At 49.0% G+C, this 26943-nt stretch overlaps 1 protein-coding gene across 3 annotated transcripts in view; it reads left to right on the plus strand.

The window, feature by feature from the left end:
* Aldh1l1 (aldehyde dehydrogenase 1 family member L1) overlaps positions 1 to 22606 on the plus strand; it is a 45027-nt gene extending 22421 nt beyond the window's left edge. For all 3 annotated transcript variants that reach the window (XM_051203323.1, XM_051203326.1, XM_051203325.1), the window contains 11 exons: positions 2511 to 2661; positions 3959 to 4029; positions 6204 to 6309; positions 8555 to 8642; positions 13922 to 14015; positions 15335 to 15434; positions 15548 to 15646; positions 17940 to 18105; positions 20333 to 20438; positions 21573 to 21772; positions 22318 to 22606. In XM_051203323.1, coding sequence (XP_051059280.1) covers positions 2511 to 2661; positions 3959 to 4029; positions 6204 to 6309; positions 8555 to 8642; positions 13922 to 14015; positions 15335 to 15434; positions 15548 to 15646; positions 17940 to 18105; positions 20333 to 20438; positions 21573 to 21772; positions 22318 to 22373 — 1237 coding nt within the window. In that variant the 3' untranslated portion in view covers positions 22374 to 22606. The remainder of the gene's footprint in view (positions 1 to 2510; positions 2662 to 3958; positions 4030 to 6203; positions 6310 to 8554; positions 8643 to 13921; positions 14016 to 15334; positions 15435 to 15547; positions 15647 to 17939; positions 18106 to 20332; positions 20439 to 21572; positions 21773 to 22317) is intronic.
* The last annotated feature ends 4337 nt before the right edge of the window (positions 22607 to 26943 follow it).

A 26943-nucleotide genomic window follows, 5' to 3' on the forward strand; every position in this document is an offset into this window, starting at 1 on the left:
ATGAATTTTTAAAAATGTTTGTGTATGTATGTGTGTGTTGGTGTATGTGCATGTTCATATGTGTGATATGTTGGTGAGTGGAGGTCAGAGGGCAACCTCAAGTGTTAGTCCTAATCTTCTACTTTGTTTGAGACAGGGTCTCCTATTGTTTTATTTTGTTTTGGTTTGGTTTTTTGGTTGCATATGCCAGGCTAGCTAACTCCTGAGCTCCTGGGAACTCTCCTGTTTCTGCCTTCCATCTTACCACAGGCATACTGGAATCCCATCTTACCACAGGCACGCTGGGATCCGAACTAAGGTCCTCAAAGTTGCATAGCAAATGTTTTATGCACTGAGCCTTTAATAAGGTTTTACAGCTATACCACAACAGAAAGCTATAGATCAAGACATTTTAAAAAATACAGAAATGGAGTCGGACAGATGGCTCAGCCATTAAAAGCAGATGCTGCTTTTGCTGAAGACCCAAGTCAGTTCCTAGCACCTACAATGTTAGCTCACAACCACCTGTAACTCTAATCCTGGGGGCTCTGATGCCCTCTTTTGGCATTTGAAGGTACTGCACACACATGGTGTACATAACATACCTTCAGGCAAACATACACTTAAAATAAAAATAAATAAGTTTTACAAGAAAAAAATTCCCATAGCAATAGAAGTACCAGGTGAAAGTTGGGGGCATGGCAAAGGGGGGCATCTCTGCTGTAAGTCCCAGATGCTGTCTGAAGTCTTCCCTAACTTTGGGGTTAATGGAAGCTAGTGGTCTGGTAAATTCATATATTCCAAAAGGTTTCACCTGAAAGTCACAGAGATGTGAGCTCAGATACAGAGGTGGACAGTGAATGTCTAATGCAGGAGCCAAAATTAGCCTGTGACAGTTTGGCTTGGGATCTGTAACAGTCCAACCTTCTACAACCACCCATTCTATTCAGTCAATCTGCCTCGGAAAACCTCTAATATAGCTTGACTTCTCTCCAGCCCCTGGAACTCCAGTTCACACTCTGGACTGGGGGGAGTGATATTTCTAGAAGCAAGAGGTAATGGGAAGATGAGCCAAGCAGACTCAGAGAAAGCCAGTTGAGTCTGCCTAACTTTTTTTCTGTGTCCCGAGAAGGCTGTGAACAGTGTGGAGCCTCCCCGGGTTTGTCTGGTGACAGGCAGCTGTACACCAAATGGTGTTTTGTCTACTTCGGCAGCCAGATATTCCAGGTGGCACAGATGTGAGGAGCCAGAGAGAGCCCTGAGTGGCATGCAGAATAGAACAGACTAGGGAGTTGGGACAGACAAGGCTGAGGAGGTAAGTCTTGATGAGGTTTCCAGACTCCCTGAAGAAGCCATTGATTTTAGGGGAGAGTCAGCTAGTGATGCAGTGGTTCCGGGACCTGGCAATGGGCACAGTTGTGAAACTCCAGACACCTTTGAACCCTAAACAGCTGGAAGCATCCTTCCCGAGACATCTGCTGCCACCTGGTGGCCACTGTTATAATAACCATTGCTTCCTCACCATGACATTGCCAGCCCTATTGGAAACTGACTCTAATAGGTGATGGAATGAATGGACATCTCCAACTGTCCTTGCTGTGTATGTGCTTACTTCAGCTCAGCAGGCCTAGGGTGGGCAGGACAGTCCTTCTGGAGAAGTAGCTGCAGAGTAGCCTCAGGCTTGGTGCAGTGCCCCTGGAAAAGTCCTGAGGTCGGAGGCCTGGGCCACCTGAGTAACAGACAAGGGCAGCAGGCAGGGGGAGGGTGCTGGAGCCCTGAAGTGAACTTGGTATGGGATCTCAGGGAAACCCTGCCACATAGATTGTGGCTGTGTCCTAAGTGAAGAGGGTGACTGTGGGGTGGCCTGGAGGGTGTCGGGAGCTTTGTCAGCAGGGTGGGAACTGACCAACCAGCTTCTGTCACACATTCGAACTTAGGCCCAGGTGCCTCTGCAACACTGAAGCCTGCTCCTTCCTGTCACTGAAGGGACCTTTATGCAGGCTCCCCACAGTGGCCATCAGAAGCAGGGTAACCAGGTGCCGAAGAGCACAGACTCACAACAGCCTGAAAGTCACCTTCCCCACACATGCCTCCTACTTATAGGGCCAGAGCCACCTCTCCAACTCCAGACCTCAGCCTCAGGGGCATGACTGAGTTGAGCTGCCCATCCAGTTGGATGTACTTTCTGTCTTTTGAAACTATCCAGAAACAGGAAGGGTGGCCTCTTGGCTGTTAGCTGTAGGCAGGTGAACACCTTTCAGAGCAACTTCATGGGGGCATTGTAAAGTCCTCATAGGTCTCCCAGGAAGGGAGAGGGAAAGAAGGGGACAGAGGGTGTCATTCTTATACCCATCCAGAAAGAGACCATATTGTCCCATCTTACAGATGGGAAAAGTGAGGCCAGCACATCCAAGTGACTGTTCTGTAATGGAAGGCAGAGTCCTCCACTCCATAAGGAATGGCATTGACCAAGCAGGTAAGAGTGTGGCAGGCCTAATCCAGTCTTCTTCCCCTCTCTTGTCATCAACCAGGTTGGCGGATCTCATGGAACAGCATCAGGAAGAGCTAGCCACCATCGAGGCCTTGGACGCAGGTGCTGTCTATACACTGGCCCTGAAGACACACGTGGGCATGTCCATCCAGACTTTCCGATACTTTGCTGGCTGGTGTGACAAGATCCAGGTGGGGTTTGGACTCCCATCTCCCACGTATTCATGAGCTTGTGTGCAGGAGGGTTCCTGAGGAGGTGCCTGGAAGGGTGGTACCCTGCCAGGCATGCTGCCAAACAGCTACCACAGTGGTGGCTTAAAACACTGGCAACTCAAGGTCCCTCAGGCGAGAGTCCAACAGGCTCGGCAGTTTTGTATCTCAGTATGCCTCAGCTCTGTGTTGCAGTAAGAATATACCTAGAGAGTCAAGTTATAAAATGAATGGGTAAATTTTAGCTCGTGGTTTGGCACACTCTGTTGACTCTGTTGCTCTTGGATCTGTCAGCACACATGGTCCAAGAGTGAGTGACAGAGCAATACTGCTCATGTTGCAGCAGGTGAGTCTTACAAAGAAAATGAGGGAGAGATGTGGGGGTAGTTCAAATAGCTCCTTGAAGGACACCCCCAGGACCTAACTTCCACCACTAGCTCAGTTCTTAAGAATTTCTCTACCTCCCAGGAGTGATCTTTTGGGGAACGAGCCATTCACATGCAGGCTGGGCCTCACCTTGAGGCTCTGAAGGAGGGCCTGTTTCCAGACCATTCAGGTGTTGCCAGAATCCAGTACTTGGATTTGCAGGACCCATGTCTGTGCTGGCTACAGGCAAGGGCCTCTCTCCCTAGTCCTTGCTTGGCCACTCCATCTCCCAGTGACAACATGTCATCTGTGAGGTTTTGGGTCTCTGCCACTGTCGTATAACTGTGGAATATGGTTCTGGGGTTCCTGGGTGCCTTTAGGCCCATGAATGGCCTTCCCTTCCTCCTAAGGTCCACTGTGAGATCTCGCACATACCTTGTCTTGGGATCGAGCACACTATCTTGGAAGGTTTCCCAGGTAGAGGAGGATTCAAGGCTCTTCTCTCCACTAGGGGCTGAGAACTATGGAGCATGATGGCCAAGTGAGAGGTGCAGGCACCACCCCCCATTCTGCCTCCTTGTGACTTCTCTAGAGCCATTTCTTCCTAAAGGCTCTAGGAGCAGCCTGGCCGCCAGGGGCTTCCTCATCCTTTCTCTGCCTTGTTCCTGCGGGAACCAGCCTCCTGCCTAGGGCTGTGGCTGATATGGAACTGTTGCTCTGCTCCTCCTGGTTATCCAACTCCTGCCATGCCCCTATCAAGGGTAAGCTGGCAGCTTTGGCCTCCTACCCAGCTCATCGTGGGACAGTCAGTAACTAAGACCCTGTTTCTTCTGGGTGTCCTACAGCAACTGCTGACCGAGGGGAAAGGATGGGGATGCTCCCGCCCCTGGTGACACTGCTGTGCTTCTTCTAGGGTGCCACCATCCCCATCAACCAGGCTAGACCCAACCGCAACCTAACCTTGACCAAGAAGGAACCTGTTGGGTGAGTGACAAGGCACAGTGACACACAGTGACACGGTGTGTTCTGGGACACCACACGCCTGCCTGCAGCATCCCTGCGCACATCCGTGGGTAGCTATTCCATTCACATCAAAAGTGCCTCTCTGCCTGGCACCGCTGTAGTCACAGTCTTTTATTCAAATGCACAGTACCGTTAATCAGAGCTGTGATGGGAAAGGGGGGGAGCAACTATGTTAGCCAGAGGAACAGAACTAGCAGAGTGCACCTATAATTAAGAAGCCAGGTGGCTTGGCCTCCACATCAGAGGCTCCATAGCCACATGGCCACCTGCAACCTGAAAGGTGGGGCAGACAGGAGCCACTCGGTCTGAGAAGCTGGAAGGCTCAGAACAAGGGTCACACATGGCAGGTGCTGCCACCACATTCAGGGAGCGGCTTCCCTACTCAGTTCCCAGAGAGCCCTCCAAGTATGACTTAACCAGTTTCCTAGGTGTCTCTCAGTCCAGTCAAACAGAGAGCCAAGCTTAACCATGGTGACAGTGCAGGAGGGCACAGCCCACTAGGGGAAATGTAAAAGCAGACTGCAGAGGAAGCCCCTCATCTCACCCACAGAGGACCCCAGAGGAATCCCTCACAGGTCTATGGGGGCCTTAGGACCTGCACATGGCCTACATATGGCTCTATAGCAGTGGGGGCTCTATCAAAAACGCTTAGCCAGCCACGGTCTTAACACATTCTCCTGAAGCCCTAAAGAGGGAGGAGGGAGGGGGAAGGGAGGGGAGGGGGAAAGGAGGCAGGGAGGGAGGACTCAGGTACTGAAGGGCAGCTGGTATCACTGGATGACCCAAATGCAAGAGGCAGCCACTAAGAATTACCATGATTTGTGTGACCTAATTTGGGTGACAGGGAATGAAGAAATGATAGCATACATACAGAATAGCTGGGATTGGGTGGGCCTTGTGTCCTGATGGAGATATGCCAACAACAAACCAGAAACTCAGTGTATTTACTTTATACATCTGAACTGAGGAGGCAGGTTTATTATATACAGCTGACTAAGAAGGCAGATTTATCTAATCTCAGTGAGGGGGCAGCTCTATAGGGGAGCAGCCTCAGGCTGTGAAGATCCTAGAGAAGGAGGCTGTATTTGACACACACTGCCACAGCTACACACAGATGAGGGGAAGGCTTTGTCGTTTCCGCCAGTCTGAGGCACATGGCCCCTTGGCCTCATTGCTTCAGGCCTGTGGCTGCCCAGCATCGTAGCAAAAGCACATGGCACAGGGAACTGCTCACCTCACAGCATCCAGGACGCCTTCAGCACATGGGGATATGTGCCATCCAGATCTGTGTGGCAAGCTGAGGCTGTGACAGCTTTCAGCATTTCTTACAGAACTGTCACCCTGACCTCTGTCTCCATGGTGGTGTCACATTCCCTTTGTGATGCTGGGTGTGTAGGTTTGTGGAGAGAGTAATTCACCCCATAGCGGGGGCTCTTCTCACATTTCCCTTCTTTGGATCCCCTAAATGCCCGCTTCTCCAGACTCTGTGTGTTGGACAAAAGGATGCAGCCTCCTAACCCCAGTGCATTCGTTCTACCGCTCCGAGGGTGATGTGCAGGCTCTCGGTTGCCCCTGTTCCGTGCAGGCTCTGGCTGACACTCACCAACCTCCCTTCAGATGCCTGGCATCTACCCTGCTCTGCATGTGCTTTCTCAATACCCAGATACCTTTCTGGTACCCTGATAGTAACGCAGGGTTAAGCTGTGGCCAGCATACCTGCCCCAGCCCCTGTCAGTCTATGCTACCACTGATCTGAGTGTGAGGCTCACACACCAAGCCAGAGGTTCCCGAGGGTGACTTCCCTCACCAGGCTTGCCACACAGACCCCAACTTTTCCTCTTGCAGGATGGGCCTCTGGCCTGACACTTATAAGGACCCTGTCCCAGGCCCTGTTGACCCATCTTGTGACCCATAACCCTCTCATGACCTCCTAACCTGAGTGCACACCGGTGTCTGCTCACTGTGCCCGCCTCCTGCTTCCCTTCCTCCCTAGACAGCTCCCTCAGACACAGGCCAGTCCATATTTCAGCATCTCAGGGACAGGCTGCCTCAGCAGGACCATCACCTGTTCTGGAAATCCTGGCTTTGACAGCGACTGCTGGGGAGGGACAAAGGCCCTCTGCTTTTGTTTGCAGGGTTTGTGGCATTATCATCCCCTGGAACTATCCCCTAATGATGCTATCTTGGAAGACTGCAGCCTGCTTGGCTGCTGGGAACACTGTGGTGATCAAGCCTGCCCAGGTAAGTGCATACTCTCTGGATCAGCCTATGACCCGTGAAGGCGATGGGTTGCTTACTGTCAGGAGACTGGGGGACCCTTTGCCTATACCACACTGCTGCTAGGAGCTGGCCCTCAAAGCTCAGTTTACCATGGATGAAAACACATGTTGGGGGGTGAGTACTAGATGGCTCAGCAGACTGAGCAGCTGGCTTGGTGATGTGGAGACTGAGCTGGCACCTACCACTCCTCAGTGGGCAAAGGACAGAGTTCTATCACTGCTCTGGATCTAAGCCCTGGATCTTGTTTTGTGTCCCTTGCCTGTCCCATGCTCACGGCAGGCTGGTGGTGCCAGGGAACTTGGTTCCTTGTCTCTGGCTTCAGAGACCAGAGGTCCTAGAAGGAAGCAATGTGGACAAGGAGATTTAGGAAGCTCCCAGCAAGTAACTACAAATGGTAAAAGAGTAGAGGTGGGATTTCATGGAGCACAGGTTTCCTCACATGGCTGGTGACAACGCTCTCAGCCTCAGTTTCATCTGTACACTGGTCACCATTCATCCACTGCTTGCCTCCAGGAGGAACTGGACACAGGTGCCATCTTGGGAGCAGCCAGTGTCCGTCCAGATTCTTTGAAGCATATTTACCTTGAGGGCAGCAGCGTAACAAAACCCATTGGAGATCCTAGAATGTGTGCCTGAGTCCACACTCATTCAGCTTTTTAACCCATTTCTTTAATTTTTGTTTTGTTCACCTCTTTCCCCATTTCTCAGACTACTTATAGAGTTAGAACAGTAATTGAACAGTTAAAGTTCTGATTTGTGTTTTATTTCTGCAAATACTTTTTCATAGTGATTTGTTTCAGAAGGTTGCACTTGGGTCAAAAAAAAATACGTAAATAAAATAATAAACCTGTCCTCTGAAAATAAGACACCAGAGGATGAAAAGCCAGTGGCAACAGTTAAGAAAGGTTGTGGCTATTCCAGGATTCCCAAGGTTCCCAGCACCCACCCCAGACAGATCTAAAGGATCCAACACTTTCTTCTGGCCTCTGTGCAAAGTCATGCATGCACGCACGCACGCAGCATGCCTGCAGCACGCATGCACACATACTCTTTCTGTTTCTTCTTTCCTCTTTATTTGATTTTAGTGTTGAGTGTCTCATTCTCCCAGGCTAGTTTCTACTTGCCCTGCTGAGGAAGATCTTCAGCCCCTCCTCTTTCTGCTGCCGAGTGTGTGGGTTCCAGGCATGGCCAGCACACCCAATGTGCTGTGCTGAGAATGGAGCCCGGGCTTTGGTACCCTAGGCTAGGGCTTCCCCTTCCCACCGTAGCCTTCAAGTGCTGTTGTTTTTTCCCCAACTTAATTCTGTTTATATTTATTTATTTTACATGTATTATTTATTTACTCATTTTTAAAGCCAGGATTTCTCTATGTAAACCTGGCTAACACATTCAATAAATTAGCAGTTTGCATGCACCAGCTTACTTAGGCTTGATGAAAACCCTGCCAGGTAGACCTTGCTTTCTTGCTAAGTGGATGGCATTGTTGGCAGGTCATGGTCATTGTTTTGGTTCAGATCATCCCCATCCCCTGGCAAGGTCTGAGACCCCACAGTCACAGACAACCACTCAGCCAAGGTCCTGTGTAGGATATGAAATGCATAACCCCGATTGGAGGAAACCACTGACCCAGCAGTTTACAGGAGCCAGAAGGAAGGGTGGGTTTTAGGAACTGCAAGGGCTGGAAAATGCCCTCCCTTTCAGCTTCCAGAAATAGAGCAGAACGCAGAGTCACAGAAGCATGGAAAGTTGCTCACCAGGGCCTCTGTGGCAGTACACTTTCACCAGGGGCCTCCCCTACAGGTTGATGCGTGCAGTTCTCTGAGAAGAAGCTGGCCTCATGCTGAGGGGCTACTGAGTGTCACCTTCCTGGGGGATCTGAGCCTCTGGCGATGGGTCTGCTGGCCTGTCCCCTGCCTCAGGGCTAAGTGCAAACACACTGAGAAGAGATAAGCATGGGGTGGAAAGGATCCAGGCCTGGCTGAGGAGCTGCTAGTGGGGTGTGTAGCATACTAGGGGCTTGCAGGACCCCATTCCTGGGAGATGCTGGGGATGCCAGCTGGGTGGGCAGTGCCTATGGCTGGCCATGAACATGGCCTCCCTATGGTCATCCTGCTGTTCCATGCACTGCTTCCCTTCTGGGAGAGGGCTTTGAAGGGGAGGTCTGGCTGCACCCTACATTCAAACTCCTCCACTTTTCCTCTTTCAGGTGACCCCACTCACAGCTTTGAAGTTTGCAGAGCTGACACTGAAGGCTGGCATTCCCAAAGGTGTGGTCAACATCCTCCCTGGATCTGGTAAGAGCTGAGGTGGGGAAATGTCTGGGGCTCAGAGCATCCATGTACACACATGGCCAGAGTAGTGTGGGGAGGGCAGTGCCCGTGATGAGCCTGTGGCAGAGGAGGGCACACTCAGGAAACACAGCACCTGGAAGGGTCTTAACTTTCAGTACCTCCCTGCTTTCTGGTTTGTTCTTGTCTACACTGGATAATCTATGTGGCTAAGGAATTGTCTGCGCTTGGACATACATGAGAATTCATCTGTAGAATGGCCTAGGCTTGGAGCACTTGGGGATGCAGTATTATAATTGTACCATGAAGATTCAAACTCTGTTGACAGAATTGTGTATGACATTCTTTTGTCATTTCGTCCCCTTTTACTGTGATTTCCTTTGCCTTTCCCCACCATCAGTACCTTCTGCTTAAGGTCTGGTGTTGATAGAGATGCCTATGATTCTGTGGCCTTTCCTTGCCTGCACCTTTACTTTCAACCTGTTTGCACCATTGAACCTTAAACAAGCTCCAAGGGACAGTATGTGTGATTGATTCTGGGGGTTGCTCTTTCTTCTAATCTTGCTTTCTTTGTTTAAAAAAATTGTTTTTATTTTATCTATATGAGTGTTCACCTGCATGTGTGTGTGTGTGTGTGTGTGTGTGTGCGCGCACACACACACACACACACACACACACATGCACAGTGCCCATAGAGACAGACCAGAAGAAGGTGTTGGATCCCCTAGATCCAACTGGAGTTACAGACAATTGTAAGTCACCACATGGGTGCTAGGAATCAAGCCTGGATCCTCTGAAAGAGTAGCCAGTGCTTTCAACTGCTGATTCATCTCCCCAGCCATGGAAATAGATGTCTGGTATTCACTTATGAATGAGTAAATACTACATTTGCCTTTCTGAGTCTGTGTTACCTCACTCAGGATGGTTTTTTGTTTGTTTGTTTGTTTGTTTGTTTCTAGTTCTATCCATTTGCCTGCAAATTTTAGGATGTCATTATTTCTTACCACTGAGTAGAACTCCATTGTATAAATGTACCACATTTTCTTTATCCATTCTTTAGTTGAGGGGCATCTAGGTTGTTTCCAAGATCTGGCTATTACAAATAATGTTGCTATGAACATAGTTGAGCAAATGTTCTTGTGGTGTGAATGCGCCTCCTTCGGGTATATGCCCAACAGTGGTATTGCAGGGTCTTAAGGTAGGTTATTTCCCAATTTTCTGAGAAATTGCCACACTGGTTTCCACAGTGGCAATCCCACCAGCAATGGAGGAGTGTTCCCCTTTCTCCACATTCTCTCCAACATAAGCTGTCATTGGTGTTTAACCATTCTGATGGGTGTAAGATGGAATCTCAGAGTAGTTTTGATTTGCATTTCCCTGATGACTAAGGATATTGAGCATTTCCTTAAGTGTCTTTCTGCCACTTGAGATTGCTTTGTTGAGAATTCTCTATTTAGATCTATACCCCATTTTTGAATTGGAGTATTTGGTAGTTTGATATCTAGTTTCTTGAGTTCTTTGTATATTTTGGAGATCAGCCCTCTGTCAGATGTGGGGTTGGTGAAGATCTTTTCCCATTCAGTATGGAGCCATTTTGTCTTATTGACCATGTTCTTTGCCTTACAGAAGCTTCTCTGTTTCAGGAGGTCCCATTTATTAATTGTTGCTCTCAGTGTCTGTACTACTGGTGTTTTATTTAGGAAGTGATCTCCTATGCCTATGCATTCCCACTTTCTCTTCTATGAGGTTCAGTGTAGATGGATTTATATTGGGGTCTTTGATCATTTTGATACAAGTTTTGTGCATGGTGATAGCTATGGATCTATTGCAGCATTCTTAATTGCTAAACCATCTCTCCAGCCCTGTCCTTTGCTTTTACATTTAGTGTTATTTTGCTATAGTTAGATTTGACATTTTACCTTTTACTTTTTATCTCCTGTGAATCTCTCTTTTACTGCTTTACTGAATGGTGTCATATTTTAGTTTTTATATGCAGTCTTGCTGTGTTACTAAAGATGTTCTCAAACTCCTGGACTCAAATGATCCTCCTGCCTCAGCCTCTTGAGTGCTAGAACTATAGGTTTGAACCATTGTACCTGATATTTTAATTTTTTAAATAATGATTTTTTTTGGCTGTGTGTGTGCGCGCACATAAAAGTACATACACCCATATGTGTCTGTGTTCATTAAACTTTTTCTTTAAGATGTTAAAAGATTTAAACTTATGCATTTATTCTTTTTGTTTTGAGAAAGGGTCTCACTATGTAGTTCTGACTGGCTTGTAACTCACTATTTAGACCAGGCTGACCTGGAACTCATAGAGATTCCCTGACTCTACCTCCCAAGTGCTAGCTAGCATCAATTACTTATTGATTATGTGTTTCTGTGTGTACCAGTGTGAGTGTATGTGCTAAAAGTGAACGTTTTAAGCAGTATTTTGTAGCAACTTTGAATAACGTTTCCCCTTCCTTTTCAAAGCTTGTTTTTCCTTGCTTGCTTGTTTAGTGACTTCATTAAATACTTTCAATGAAATCTGTTTCCCAAAAGCTTGTAGCTTTAATATCTTTTCACACAGGGTTGAGCTGGAGCCTGGCAGTCACAGCCTCCTGGCAGGACAGCAAACTCGGTGGGGTTCATTGCATTCCATGTCATTGGCCACTGTTAAGCCATCTTCCTCTGTCAGTGCCACTTAGCTCTTTAGCCCACCAATTGCAGACTAGGATATATATATATATATATATATATATATATATATATATATATATAATTGAAATTTTGTCTGTATATATGTCAGTGCACCATTTGCATGACTGGTGCACAAAGACGCCAGAGGAGGCCATCAGATCTTCTGCGACTGGAGTTATGCCAGATAGTTGTGAGTCATCATGTGGGTGCTGAGAATCAAACCTGGGTCAGCAGTACTCCTAGCCACTGGCCATCTCTTTAACCCATGCTCATTTTTTGAGAGTACCCTATGACATAAACTATTCCACAACTTTAAGCCCTTTATTGTTGTCTTGTTTGTTTTTCTAGACAGGGTTTCTCTGTGTAGTCCTGGCTGCCCTGGAACTCTCTTTGTAGACCAGATTGGCCTTGGGCTCAGAATTCCATCTGCCTCTACCTCCAGAGTACTGAGATTAAAGACATGTGTTATGAGTAGGTTTCCCTCCGGCCTGCCCACACATCAGCCCCAAATAACACACAGAGACACTGTATTAGATATAAAGCTGTTGGCCTGTTACTAGCACTACTTATTGGCTAGCACTGTCTTAAATATTAACCCATTTCTATTAATCTAAGTATTTCCATGTGGTCTTATCTTACGGGAGAGAGGGCCCGGAGTTCTACTCTCTCTATCCTCCATGTTGAATCTCCCTACTACTTCCTTGAATCCTCCTTGTCTCCTAGTCCCACATATCTTGCTTTCCTATTGGCCAACAGTGCTTTATTCATTAACCAATAAGAGAAACATATTTACAGAATGACATCTCCCATCAGACATGTGCCACCACCACCACCCAGCTAAAGGAATAATTTTTTAAGATTTAATTTATTATTTTTAATAACATGTGTGGAGGGTATATGCCCCGGCTCTGTTGTGTTTCACTTTTATCATTCTTAAGTATTCATTGCAGTTCCAATGTCTCTTTATTCTATAACCACAAAGCAATTCCATTATTTGCCAAGTATGTTTTTAAATATTGTTGCTCCTCAAGTTTCTCTTTGCCCTTGTTACTGTCAAAGCACCCAGCCATGTATCAGTGTGACATGATGGCTGTGGTAAAGCCACAGATCTAAGGGTATTTGTTTGATGACACATGCTGTTTGTGGGGTGGCACAAACTGTAGGCTTGGTAGGTCAAGCCAGGAGGTTTACTGAGTTTGAGACCACACTGGGCTCCACAGCAAGACCTTGCCATAAGTAATGTTATTGCTTTTTATGCTTGCTTACTTTCTGTATATGTGGAGGAATCTCTGCATATGCTTTACCTGTTTTTTAGTCACTTGTTTTCTTACTGTAGTGTTTTTTTTAAAAAATACGTTTACATATTTTTGGATATTTTGTCACATACATCTTTGCAAACATTGTCTCTCCTAAGCAGTGACTGAACAGGGGTGTCAAAATGAAATTAACATCGAGGTCAGCAACTCCCAGATTCTCTTCTTGGATAAACTTGCTACATGGTGTGGCCCTGGGATTGGGAGCAGGGCCAGGGCTGGTGGGGATTAAAAGCACCTCTTCAAAGGCACTGAATTTGAGGGGCCCTAAACCATTCACGCATGAGGCTGAAATGATAGATGGTTCTAGATCCCAGGGAGTTTGGTAGGAGATGTATATTTAGGAGGTGGCATATCTAAAGGTGGTCTTTGAAGGTCTGGCCATGATCAGTTGAGGAAGTCCTATAAATGGAGAAGTCGAACCTAGGGCCAAGCTAACCCTGGCTGCTTAAAGGCTACATAAATGATTGAGGTGGGCAGGAGCAGTTAGGAATAAGAACATGAGAGCAGTAACCATGTCAGGAAAGGACTTGGGACTTGAGGGAGGGTTTTCTATTGAGCCTAAGAAAAGGCAGGGCAACCCATCCTATGATCTCACTGAATCAGGGATCTGAGTTCTATCAAGGACTTGGCCATTGACCAGCCTGAGGGGTATGAAGAAGTGAGGTGAGGTGTGGTGTAGGGTGGGCTGGAACTCAGCAGTGCAAGGCTCTAGGCCAGCAGCCTCCTAAGGGTGGGGCTTTTGAGTCCATCATGCCTCTCCATGGACCACACCACATTTAGGTGGCCTCCAGTCACCACTGATTCCCACACTTCATGCAAAGTGGGGTTCCAGTACTGCCATGATGAAGTGCTAAGCGTGGGGCTCCCTCATCAGACAGCTGGGTCTACAGCCCCGGGGGTTGCAAGCCCAAGAGCAAGGAGTTGGTTGGGCGGTACCCTCTGTTGCCTTTCTCCCTGCCTAGAAGATGCCATTGAGTCTGTGCCCTCACATGTTCATCCCTCTGGTAGCTGTGTGCTGATTTTCTTTCCTTATAAGGACAGCAGTCACATAGGGTAGGGTCCGTCCTATGACTCCTTTAGAGACCCATTCAGAGGCATGGGGGTTAGTACTATAGCATTATCATCTGAAGGGACAGATGTCAGTCCATGGCAGGGCAAGGCCCTATGAGCCCCCATCATGGGGCACCATGTAGAGAACACAATGTAGCACCCTCTGGTGGACATGTGAGGGACAGATGGCTGTGCGGTGGCCGGACCTTGACTTCCTTACCTATCCTACCACAGGCTCGCCGGTTGGCCAGAGACTCGCAGACCACCCTGATGTGAGGAAAATAGGGTTTACAGGTTCCACAGAGGTGGGAAAACACATCATGAAAAGGTAGGTGTGGTATTGGGAGGAGAGGTCACCCAGGCCATGGAGACTGGGTATAGATGATGTATTCCATAAGCTGGGTCACTGCCTCTTGGGTTTTGGCGGGCACAGTCACCCCCAGCGGCCATGCTAATACAGATGCTGACTTTCCTACAAACCTTTGAGAGGCTCATGGGGCTTCCCAGTGGAGGCCACACAACCCAGGGGGTCCTAGTATCATGTCACCTCCTAACCCCTGAAGTGCTGGAAGTCACTGGATCTGATTTGAGATTGCATGACTATGAACTAGACACCGATTTTAAAAACTCAACACACACTAAAATGTACTTGTTCATAACTTTTATGTTGATTACAAGCTGATCTAGTGATATTTTTGATATGTTAGATTAAATGGAATCTATTACAATTGGCTTTCTGTATCCATGGTTTCCACTTGACAGATTCAAACAGCTGTGGAATGGAAATGTTTGAAAGAAAATCAATTTTGCCCATGCTGAATGTGCACAACTTTTCTCTTACAGTTACTTAGCCAATGCAAGCATTCAGAGTATGCTTACCTGGTGTTAGGCCTTGACATCATGCAGAGATGGGTGCAAGTGGATGGACTTCTGTGCATATACACTATTGTCCATGCAGAGCCTCCGCTTGAGGACATTGGCATCCACAGGGCTTTTCTGGGCTACCCGTGGGCTGTGCTGGGGCAGGAGGACTGTCCCCTTGGGTGGTCCCAAACAAGAAGACTCTTCTCCCAGGACATGCTTAGTGCCTATTTGAGGGTGGCATCACTCAAGTCTTACCCAGGGACACATGTCTGTGGTTCCTAGCATCTTTTTACTTGGTCACTAAAACCCTGAGCTATCTGTCCCTTTCTGGCCACAGTCACCCCAGCAAAGGGGTGCTTCTCTTCAGGATACACTCAATCTGCACTTCTGGGGCAGCAGCTGCGTGCTAGGCACTGGCATGTTATAGGAACCAGGCAAATGCACGCTGCTGTGGGGAGGCCTGTGTTCTCATGGATGGGTCATTCATGACTACAAAGTGGGACCTAGCATCTGGCAGACGCAGGGAGTTGGGGGGTTAAATGGGAGGGTCAGAAAATGACCCTAAGAAGGGGACACAGTGGAGCAGAGGAAGTCAGCAGTGAATATGAAGGGCCGGGCCTGGCCTGGGTGTGAGGGGAACAGGGATGGGCCCAATGGTAGGAGGTAGGATGGGTTGTGGGGAGAAGGTGGGTCCACCACACTCTGGACTTGCCTTGTCCACCACTTACAAGCCCCTGTGCTCCAAGGCACCCGACACCAGCCTCAGCCCTCTGTTCCCTCCAGCTGTGCCCTGAGTAATGTGAAGAAAGTCTCCCTGGAGCTGGGCGGGAAGTCGCCCCTTATCATCTTTTCTGACTGTGACCTCAACAAGGCCGTGCAGATGGTAAGACTAGGCATGGGACAGTGCAGGGAAGGGGACAGGTGGGAAGAAGAGTGGGAGGCACTGGGCCAGACGCAGGGGGCAGCTGTGACTGACACTTTTGTGCTTCTCTGAAGGGCATGAGCTCCGTTTTCTTCAACAAAGGGGAGAACTGCATTGCGGCAGGTCGGCTCTTTGTGGAGGACTCCATCCATGACCAGTTTGTGCAGAAAGTGGTAAGTTCCAGGCTAGAGTCTGAGCTGGGGGTACAGGGAAGGAGCAGACTGAAAGAGAGGTGGTAGTGCTGAGTGTGGAGTGTCCGGACGCCTCTCACTGGGTACCACCCATCTGTTTAGAGAATCCTTGGGGAACTCTCTTGAGTCTTTAGCTCAAATTGACATTCTCAAAGGGCCTGTGGACTAAGGTTATCTCAGTGGCCTAGAGCTTGCCCAGGCTTTGGTCCCATCACCAAAAGGAGGCACATTCTCTCAAAGTAGAGCCAGGGACCAGGACCAAGTGTATAGGATTCACAGGGGCTGATGTCCTTAGGTGAGGCTACAGGGGGACCCAAGAGAGAACAGGGCAAAAGATAGGAGAACAAGGACATGGCCTCAGGACCCCTAGCAGCATCCCTGGGACAGGAACTACCCTACACAGTTGCCCAAAATCAAGAGGCTAGGCTTTGCCCCAGGCCCCAGGATTGGGCAATGGTAGCTGCAAGCTGGCCATGGAGTAAGGGGTCAGCTTCTGCCAGCTTCTGGGAGCCTGGCAGGTGCCAAGTGGTGGCTCCCACTAGAGTTACTGGATAACTTAACGAAATCCCAAAGGGCAGGCTTGGTCTGGCTTCAGGAACAAACGGGGGGGGGGGGTCTTCTTGGCCCTGCACCACCGTCTTATTTGCATGTTGTTTGTTTCTTTGTTTGTGGTACTGTTGCCCAGAGCCTTGGCTAGTGAGATGATTACTCAGCCCCTGAGCCCCAGCCCCAGCAAGGAATGTCTTTAACTCTTGCCTGCAGCACTGACGGATTGGCTTCATTATGACAAGCCTCATCATGTGAGGTTGACAACTATATAGACTGACACTTCTCTAACATAAAACCAGAGAGAGAAAAAGTCCAACTGTTAGAATAAAGTCATGGGAGTGACACAGGTTGGTCCAAGAGCCCCCACCCATCCTCAATCTAGACAATGCTGTTAAGGCAATAAGGTGTCCCTGCTGGCATCTGTAAGTTCATGCTGGGTCCTGAAGATCAGACAGGACCCAACAAAAATGTGCAGAGATCCTGAGAGGTAGCAGTGGCAAGTCTACCTGTCACTTTATGGTCACTGTACATCCTGAGAAAAGGATGGAATGACATGGCCATTTAGGAGCATTCCCTGGGGGAAGGTCTGTGTTAGAGAATACCTAAGATAAATGATTCCTATAGAAGAAAGGCTTGCTCCAGCTCACAGTGTCAGGGTAGATGGTACTTGGCCCCATTGCATCAGGCCTGTACTACAGAGCTTCATGGATCTGGGAAGCAGAAAAGAAGGGGCCAGAGCCCCAATATCTCCTTCAAGAGAACAACTCTAGTGACCTCACTCCCTCCTGCCACATCCTATCTCCTAAAGGTCCCACCACATCCTGTCAGTCCTCCAGCATGACAACCAAGCCTTCAAAACATGGAATGTGTCTAAGTATGAAAGGTGACAGGGACAGGAAAGGACTGAGCAGATTTGCTGTGTGACAAATGACACACAACACCCAGTAGCTGAGCTTACCTGACTCACAGTCCATTCAGACTAGGCCTGAACTGAGCCAGGCCATACAAGCAAGGGACTGGAGCTGCTCTTCCAGAGGCCAACAGATCTGTCTTAGTGGCCATTGATTCTGTCCAACTATGTTTCCTTTATCCTACATCCTGACTCACTCTTAAGAAAAGATTATTTTATGTAGATACGTGTTTCTCCCACATGTATGTATGTACACTACATCCTTGGTGTCTTCAGATATCAGAAGAAGGTATTGACTTCCCTGAAACTGGAGTTAGAGATGGTTGTGAGCCTCTGTGTGTGTGTGGGAACCAAGCCTTATCCTCTGGAAGAGCAGCCCATGAGCCATCTCCAGCTCCCAACTCATTTCCCATCCTCCTAACACCCAAGCTCCAGAGTCATCAGATCACCTCCTCTGTCATTCCCGGGTGATACCCCAGGTAGCATCTTTAACTACAAAGCCTAGACTCACTTTGAAGCTGGCTGAAGCAGAGGGAAGGATTCCCAGAGGAGGCCACTCTCAAAAGGATTTGTTGAAGCAGAGAAACATAAAAGCAGAGATAGGTGAACTTGAACCTTGAACCCTTCTCTCTGTTCACTGTCCCTCTGTCACTGAGACTACTGTAGTAGATAGGTTTGGAGTTAAAGTGGGAAAGCCCCATTAGCCTGGAAATAGATTCTGCACATTTTTCCTGGACCTGTGGTCAGTACAAAACTGTAAAGATGTCTCAGAATCATCATAGGACACCATGAACCTGACCTGAGGACTTTCTGCAGGTGGAGGAGGTGGGGAAGATGAAAATCGGCAACCCCCTGGACAGAGACACCAACCATGGCCCGCAGAACCACGAGGCCCACCTGAGGAAGCTGGTGGAGTATTGCCAGCGTGGTGTGAAAGAAGGGGCCACTTTGGTCTGTGGTGGGAACCAAGTTGCAAGGCCAGGTCAGTCAGAGTTCTCCAGTTCACTTGGGTAAACTGAGGCAGCTAATACTAGGCCTCTCAGGTTTCCAACCCAGCCCTAACAGGACATAGCTAAAAGCCAAGTACCTGTATGGTCAGGGTCCAGGCCTCCAGCTCAAATTGGGATCGTGGATGTAATGGGCATGGATGTTTGGTTAATCTCTGGACCCAGGTCCAGAACTAAAAAGGTGAGGAATCCAGAACATTCCTCAGTGCTGGCAAACCCAGTTGTGCAGGGTGTTGCTGTTGGCATCACTCCACCATGGCTTCAGTCTTCTCGGACTTAGTTCAAGGTTCTCCCTCTTTAGTTTCTCTTCTGAACAATTGTTTTGTGACTTCTGGGGAGACATGTACTAATGCCTACTCACCCCAGATAGGGCACCAGTGACCACCCCAAAGAGGCGGTCCTACCCATGTCTAGCTAGTGGGCCTATTGTGGGGTCACTCACAGGAACATGGGTGTCTCAAAGGTAGCTGCACCAGAGCCTAGGTGACAACTCCCAAAAGCTGCGTCCTGCAACACCCCCAAACAACCTGGAGGCAGCTGCACTACCATCCATCTCTTCTCCCTGCCTAGTGAGCAGGTGGCAGGGGCCATGTGTGTCTTGTGTCATTTACTTAAGTGTTATGAGCCTCCTCCCTCCCTCCAGGGAAATGTTTTAATTCAGAGCATATAGCTAGGCAAAAGTGTCCCTCCAGTGATGGCCAGCTGCCCTTAGCAAGGAGTGAGCCTTTGCCTGGAGTGAGTAGTCCTTGAGATGGTGCTGCTCTTCTTAGATACATGGCTCAGGTCACCCATCCAGAGCTCTTGACATTCCTCCTGATTGGTCCCAGACACTTGGCTTCAACAATCATCTCATTGAATGTCTTAGTTACTTTTCTGTTGCTGTGAAGACACCGTGACCAAGGCAGCTCACAGAAAAGTTTATTGGGGGCTTACAGATTCAGAGGGCAAGTCCATGGCCATCATGGCAGGGAGCATGGCAGCAGGCAGGCAGTTATGGCATTGGAGCAGTAGCTGAGAGCTCACATTTTGAGATCACAACAGTAAGGCAGGGAGAGCTAACTGGGAAGGGTGTGGGCTCTTGAAACCTTATATCCTGCCCCAAATACACAGCTCCTTCAACGAAGCCACACATTCTAACCCTTCCCAAACAGTTCCACCAGCTGGGGACCAAACATTCAAATACATGAGCCTATGGGGGCCGCTCCCATTGAAACCAGCAGTGTCTGACCCCAAACACACTGGCTTCTCTGGACTCTATCCACTTCTAGCCACCCAAACCAGAAAAGCAGAAGGCACATGGATGGGACCTTGTGCTGCCTACCCACAGCACCACAGCTCCCCACTGTGCCTACCTTTGCTGTCTGCCTTTTACACCCTATAAGGAACTCCACCCAGAGGAGGCTCTCACTGATGGAGAAGGGAAGGGGAAGAAGGGACACACCCTCTTTCTGACCCCTAGATTTCAGTTCCCTCCTGGTTCTGTTAAATCTGGCAACTCATGTATGCCTTGGCTCCTGCACCCCAGCCACCTTCTGCACCTCATCCAGCCAAGTGTCCCTATGAGCCACCAACCCTTTGTTTATTCACCTTTTGAGAGCTCTTGGGTTCCAATGCTCAGCAGTGCCCTCCTGCTTCAGGGGAAAGTTCCCTGACTACCTCTATGGCCATATTTGCAATCTCACACTTTAACCCCACCCGTCATATGTTTCTCATACTCTGCCATCTGCCTCAGCTTGGCAAACAACTCCCCAGTGTCCCTCCCAGAAAACAACTCATCAGTTAGCTCAAGTGGCAGTTAAGCACACCTCCCCTGTATCACCAACATGGTCATTCCTTATGGCTAGGGACAGTATGACAAGCTCTAGCAGCGACTGGATGGCAAAGTTTGGCTTAAGCACTGTTCACATAACAGGGAGAGGGATCCAGTAGGGCCAGTGCAGCCCCCAGGAATTTGGGGGCAGCACATCTATTCTCCAAACAATAGGGTAGAGAATTTTCTAGATCCCAATCAAGAACAGGACAGATCGGGGTTGACTCTGTTTCTACCTGGAAGGTAGAGGATGAGGCACCTGGGTCTATAGTGCACCTGTTATAACCAGAGCAGAACAGAGAGCTGTGTGAGCCAGGCTCTGACCAGCATAGAGAAGAGACAGTCAGAGACCTATACCTCTTACTCGCCTCAGGCTGCTGTCTTCCCTACAGGCTTCTTCTTTCAGCCAACAGTCTTCACAGATGTGGAGGACCACATGTACATCGCTAAGGAGGAGTCCTTCGGGCCCATCATGATCATCTCCCGGTTTGCTGATGGGTATGTGATCTGCTGTGCCTCTTGTGGCCTTTTCTCTGTGTGCCTAGAGTCTTGATATCAACTGTGAGAGATGGTCTATGAGAAGGAAACTGAGTCAGTGAAGAACCCGTACACAATCCCTGGGCTGCCTGCAGAGACCTCTTGAAGTATATGGGGCTCCCTTTGCCCTCCCTCCCCTGGGCCTGGGTGGCCTCTAGGCCCAGATGAACAAAAGGCAATTTCTTTGTATGTCCCAGCTTCCCTGTGTTCGCCCTCTATCTCTGGTATCACCTACAGCCTGCCAGGTCCTGTTCTCATGGTGTCCTGATGAGTACTAAACTGACCCTAACCAAATGGCCTGGGACAACTGTGGCATTGGATCTGACTCATGAATGAGCCCAAGCATCAGGTTGGTTGGATGGAGTGAGCCTGTCTCAGATCTGTGCTCCATCTGGACTTGCCTGGTACAAAGGAAGTAGCTATACTCACCTGGGCTTGGGCTATCTCCTCATGGTAGCCTCAGGTCACTGGCCTAGAGCCTGGGTCCCATTGAAGACAGCTGAAGGCAGCAAGGACACTCAGAAGCTAGCTGTAGAACACACCCCTTGGCCTGGGAACCATCCGGGCCATCAGGTTAAAGAGAAAGATGGGTCCACTCACAGTGGAGGGACTACAGCTCTGTGGACACATTTGACCAGCCACACCTTTTCCTGACTCATTTTTTAGGCAACATGATACCTTTGTCTTCACCCTTCCCAACCAATTGTCATGATATGACTACCATCACCAGCTTATGCTGGCTGTATTAGATTTCACTGTCTCTACCAAGCAGGCACCGCCCTAGCTCTTAGGCCTGACGTTTGCTGACTGCTCAATCCACCTCTGCCCAAAGCTGCCTTTCTGGGTTCCCTTCCTGCATGAGGCCCCATGCCTGGATGTGTTCTGTGAAATACTCATGCCCCTGTCCCTCTGAGTCTCTCCTCTCCACTGCCCCCTTCTCCAGTCTTGCTCTGGTCCCAGCACAGGTTTTTCCTTTCAGGGTCTCCTGGCTAAGGAGCATTAGACACTTTGAGAAAGCAGACTCTGATGCCTTGTCCCAAGTCCAACAATGGGTGCTTTGAGCATCCTCAGGAAAATCTTGGGTTTCTCCCACAGGGACATGGATGCCGTAATATCTCGGGCCAATGCCACAGAGTTTGGCCTGGCCTCTGGTGTCTTTACCCGGGATATCAACAAGGCCCTGTATGTCAGTGACAAACTCCAGGCAGGCACTGTGTTCGTCAACACATACAACAAGACTGATGTGGCCGCACCCTTTGGAGGATTCAAACAGTCTGGATTTGGCAAAGATCTAGGTAACTAAACACTGTCAGTGGAGCTGCTTTCATGTATTCACTCAAGAAACATCTATCAAAGGACACCAAGTACCAGGTTCTGTCCCCAGTGCTGGGTGTCACGTTGAACAAGACAGCTGTTAGCTGCTCAGTTCTTGCTAGGAGAGGGACACTCTTGAGGCTGATGTCATTGCTGAGACATCAGGCAGCGATGGAGAGAATATGTACAGGAGATTCCAGTCACAGGGAGGGCAGGAAGACAACTTATTGGCTGACAGCATGAAGGGCACCCATCCCACCCCCTCTACCACCACAATGTTGCAAGGGCCAGGAGCGGTTCTAGATGGCTGCCCCACATTGGTTCTATGATCCCCTGTCTGCACTGAAGCCTAAGCCCATAGCTTACTACAGGGACAGCCTAAATTGGGTATGTGATATCCCTGGGGCCTTGGTTTCTCATCTGTGGAGAGAGCTAGGCTGCCCACAGCTGTGCTCATCTCAGGAATCCCTGAGAAGAACCATGCACAGCAGCCATAGGTGTACCAGCAGCATGTACTTTCTTGCAGGAGAGGCGGCCCTGAACGAGTACCTGCGGGTCAAGACCGTGACTTTTGAGTATTGAAGCAAGGTCTCTGTGGTGCTTCTCCTATATTCCGTTGCCCTCCCCTCAGGAACCCTGACTCCTGTCTGGTGGCTCAGAACCCTCCTGTCTACAGCGCCACTACCTTAAGTCTCTGGAGCTATCAGCCTGTGCCCCTGCTGGTGGCAGAACACCCTCAGAACAATCAGAAGTGGCTCCAAGTGGAGTGGGCAGTCATGTCGCAGATGAATAAAGATATGAGCAGAGGCAGTTTGCACTTTGTGTCACCACTTTGTCTATGGGTGCCCCGGATAGTCTCAGAAGGAACAGTCACCCTGAGTCTGGGGTATATAGCATCACTTGGCCTTCAGAGAATGAAACTCCTTAGTGGGTTCACAGGAGGAAATGCATGTGTCAGCACACGCCTCCAAAGGCAAGAGCTGAGATGGATGTGAGAGGCTGTGGCGAAGAGTAAACACCCCAGAAACAGGAAAGCCCTGGGCCATGAAGCAGCCCAGTCTCCTCTGTAAGGACCCCTGTCCTCTCCAGCCACTCAGTGGTCTTGAGTAGTGATGATGGAGTCTGGTGCCTGCAGCGAGAACTTCACCCTGCCTGGCATCTAAGACCTGGGCAGCACCCCTATCTTCTACCATTTGTACTTCTTGTTGTCTTAGACCACCCCACTCCAGCAAAGAGCACAGACCTCGCAAGCCTGTGTGCTCACCTGTGGGTACCCGGGGCCCTCTTCTCTATCCCTTCATCCTGGATGTCCCATACACCACAGACTTGCTTATTCCCTTCTTGGCATGCCAACCACTACCAGCTCTCTCTGGCTCTGCCTTCCTCAACTCCTCTGGCCAGACAGGATGTGACCTAGATCAGCCTATGCTGGTGTGGGAAATATTTCAACTAGGCCTATTGGTACCCTGGCCCTTCCTCCACATCCCTGCCCTTCCCATAATGACATTTTGGTCAATAGGAAGCCACATACCTGATATGTCCCAGATGATAGCAGAGAGTTTAAGAATTCCTATAAACTATGATGTATAAGTGCTGTGTTGTAAACATGTTACTCCTGGCTCTGTGGTGGAGCTATGGAAACCCCTGCATCAAATGGAAACCCCTGCATCGTATGAAATTGCCGTGATTCACAAAGGCACTGTCACTGGTCATGTTTTCACTAAGAATCAGCATCAGTATGTTCATTTTTTAAAAAAAGATTTATTATTATTTTTCTGTGTGTTTGTGTGTATGTGCACATGCATGCAGGCACCAGATGATATCAGACCGCTTGACACCAGAGTCACAGGCAGTTGCAGGCTGACAGACAAGGGCAGTAGGAATCAGGTAATCTGCAAAAACAGCAGTCTCTCACTCCTGAGCCATCTCTCCAGCTCATGCACTCCTTGACATGTACAGTGACAGCACTGCCTGACAGCACAGTTCTTGGAGCTTATCTCAGTCTCAAAGTGACACATGACAGTAGGTTGTGTGATCCCCGACATGCTACCACTGGTAACGGCAATGGTAATCACAATAGCTTGGCTAGTGCCACGTGCCATGCAGGCTTCTAAATCCTCTCCTCATACTTGTATTGTGCATGCTGTGGTCCAGGGAAGAAGGAATGACTAGCCCACCTAAGCAGAGAAGTTAGCTTGCTCAGGGTCCTGTGGCTGCTATGAAGCTCCTTTTCCTTCCCAAATCATGAGACCCTTGAAGCCCACGCTGTCAGAAACCCAGGTCATGAGTCTCTTGGAATGGTCCCAGGGCCTTCACTCCCAGGTCACAGCTATGGGACACCAGTTCCTAATGGGAAATGTAGACCATATTACCCCTTGTGTGGACGATTTAGCCTTGTAAGGGGTGAGATGGGATATGCCCAGGGCTCCCTGTGATAATGCTATAACCTCTCAGAGGTCTTCTTACAGGTCATGAATATGTGTGGCTCCTTCTGTGAGGCTCTCTCTCTCTCTCTCTCTCTCTCTCTCTCTCTCTCTCTCTCTCTCTCTCTGTGTGTGTGTGTGTGTGTGTGTGTGTGTGTGTTGGGGGTGCTTCTAGATTGTTTGTTCCCTGCTTCCCCAGCCTTGGGCATGCCCCGTCTTGTTTCCTGATGCCCACTGAAGGGAAGGATGTGCTCTTACTTCCATTGTTCATTTTTAAATGGGATAAGGACACACTGCTGTGCCCATTTTTAAGGGTGTAGTTTAGCGACACTAAATACCACTCTGCAGTTTCCAACCACCACCTCCATCCTGTCCCTAATCCTATTTTCCTCACATCAGAGTGGCCAACCGGCGAGCCTGTGGAAGTCAAGGTAGGCTCTGGGGTCTGGCCACCGCACAGCCATCTGTCCCTCTCATTGTCCACCAGAGGGTGCTACATTGTGCTCTCTACATGGTGCCCCATGATGGGGTCTCATGAAGCCTTCTGTGGACTGACATCTGTCCCTCCAGATGATAAAGGGCTAACCCCCGTGCCTCTGAATCTGAGTACACCTGGGAACAGGGGCTTTTCATGCTCTGGGAAGGCAAGCTGAGTCTGCAAGCCCAGAGTTCACATTCAGTGGGGGTGGAAATAGAAACAGCCCCAAGTCTGCAGCCTTTATCACACATCCCACAGGCATCTAAAAGTCTTCGTGGGGTAGGAAGCTCAAGGGAAAGCAGTCATCTAGGTGAGTGCGGCTCTGGGTTTCTATCCTCAGCACACATGTGCACATGCGTGTGCACACACATACACCCTTAATAACTTGCAGCCATCAAGTTCTAGCACATTGTATGTGTTCCATGCAACATTTAAAATATGTCACAGGGTTTATCATCCTGTAGTGTTTTGAAAGAAAATGACCCCCAAAGGAAGTGGCCCTAATGGGAGGTGTGGCCTTGTTGGAGGAAGTGTGTGTTGCATTTCTTTTACCAACTCACTTGCTCAGGACAGACAGACTATTCACTAAACACCATGGCTTTAGGCTCAGGCCAGAATGAGATAATTCAGATACTTTGCAAGGCCCTAAGGAGAAAGATTGATGTCCTATGAGGAGACCCTGTGTACTGTCCCAGCTGCCCTGGGATACCCTCCCCTTGCCAGCTCCTTCTTATGTGCAGTCAGCGAAACTATCTTTGGCATCAGGTCAGTCTCCTTGAGGCCTTGGGTCAGTCCTGAGAGGACAGGATGTTTAGCTGCCTGGGTGCTGTCCCTGAAGATTGCAGCGAGTCAGGTCTCCAGAGAACAGCAGTGCTTATGTGCAAGCTGTCCCCACCATGGCCCCACGAGCTGACTAGCTGGCCTGATTTCACCTTCCTCCTCCACAGGGACAGCAGCAGTGCTGAGACCACCACAGAGTCCACACTGAGAAGTGCCGTAGGTCTTTCAGCGTCCCTGAAGGTTAGGCAGTTTGGGACTAGTCCAGGACCCTAGGGAGACTTGCTAATGACTCAGGGGCATACCTAGCCTTTCACACCTGGTACTGCCACACACGCTGATGAGCAAGCCTTGGTTTCCTGTCTGAAGACAGAAACTGCAATGCCTGCTCTGCCCACCCCAGAGTCATGGTGATGTGGGTTACCACTGTGTCAGTGGGTGCCGTGGTCCAAGTGCTATGGCCATTGCAGTATAAAAATTTTTCTCATGCTTATAGTTTTGTAAATTGCTAGTGGATTCCCAATGGCAGCTTTGTCTTCCTAGTAGCACTTGGCCATATGCACAGCTGCCAGGAAGGGCTGGGGTAGGGGTAAGGTGTGGTGAGCTGCTCCAGACTTGACCAAACCCAGTGCCAGTCAGGGCCTCTTGTAGGGCTGGTCTCAGCTATCTGCAGAGATCCCTGGGAGGCCAATTTGCCTGACTGGAAAGCAGTGAAGATGGACTTCCCCATATGTATAATGAAGACCAGTGATGACATTGTGCCCTAGATGGACAAGTTTGTGAGGTGAGGGGCATCCTAAGCTAGCTCTTGGGTATCAGGAAGGGAGTGGTGAGGGGCTGCCCTGGGTGAACTTAAGCATCTTCTAATTAATCAGAAGGCAAATTTTGTTTGGGGAATTTTCTTCTCATTTTGTATGTGAAATTAATATTTTTGGTTGTGAGCCTAGTCTTTAACAGCTGAGTCATCTCTCCAGCCCATGAAATTAATATTTTAAATTTAAAGGAGATGACAAGTGTTGCATAGCTGTAATCACTGCACTCAGGAGTCAGATTCAGGTATGTGGGTTTGAAGCCAGGCTGGTTTACATAGCAGGTTCCAGGGCAGTCAGAGCTACATAGTGAGACCTTATTTCAAAATAAAACACAGATAATCCACAGGATAGTCGTGTGTGTGTGTGTGTGTGTGTCTGTGTGCTGTCTTTGTGTACATGTATGCATGTGTGTGTCTGCCTCTGTATGTGTGTCTGTGTGATGTCTGTCTCTGTATGTGTGTCTATGTGTGATGTCTCTGTGTGAGTACATGTATGCATGTGCCTGTCTCTGTATGTATGTCTGTGTGTGTGATCTCTGTGTGAATACATGTATGCATGTGTGTGTCTCTGTGTGTCTGTGTGATGTCTCTGTATGAGTACATGTATGCATGTGTGTGTCTGTGTGATGTCTGTCTCTGTATGTGTGTCTGTGTGTGTGATGT

The sequence above is a fragment of the Phodopus roborovskii genome, unplaced genomic scaffold (genome assembly GCF_943737965.1).
Source record: "Phodopus roborovskii unplaced genomic scaffold, PHOROB, whole genome shotgun sequence".
NCBI lineage: Eukaryota > Metazoa > Chordata > Mammalia > Rodentia > Cricetidae > Phodopus > Phodopus roborovskii.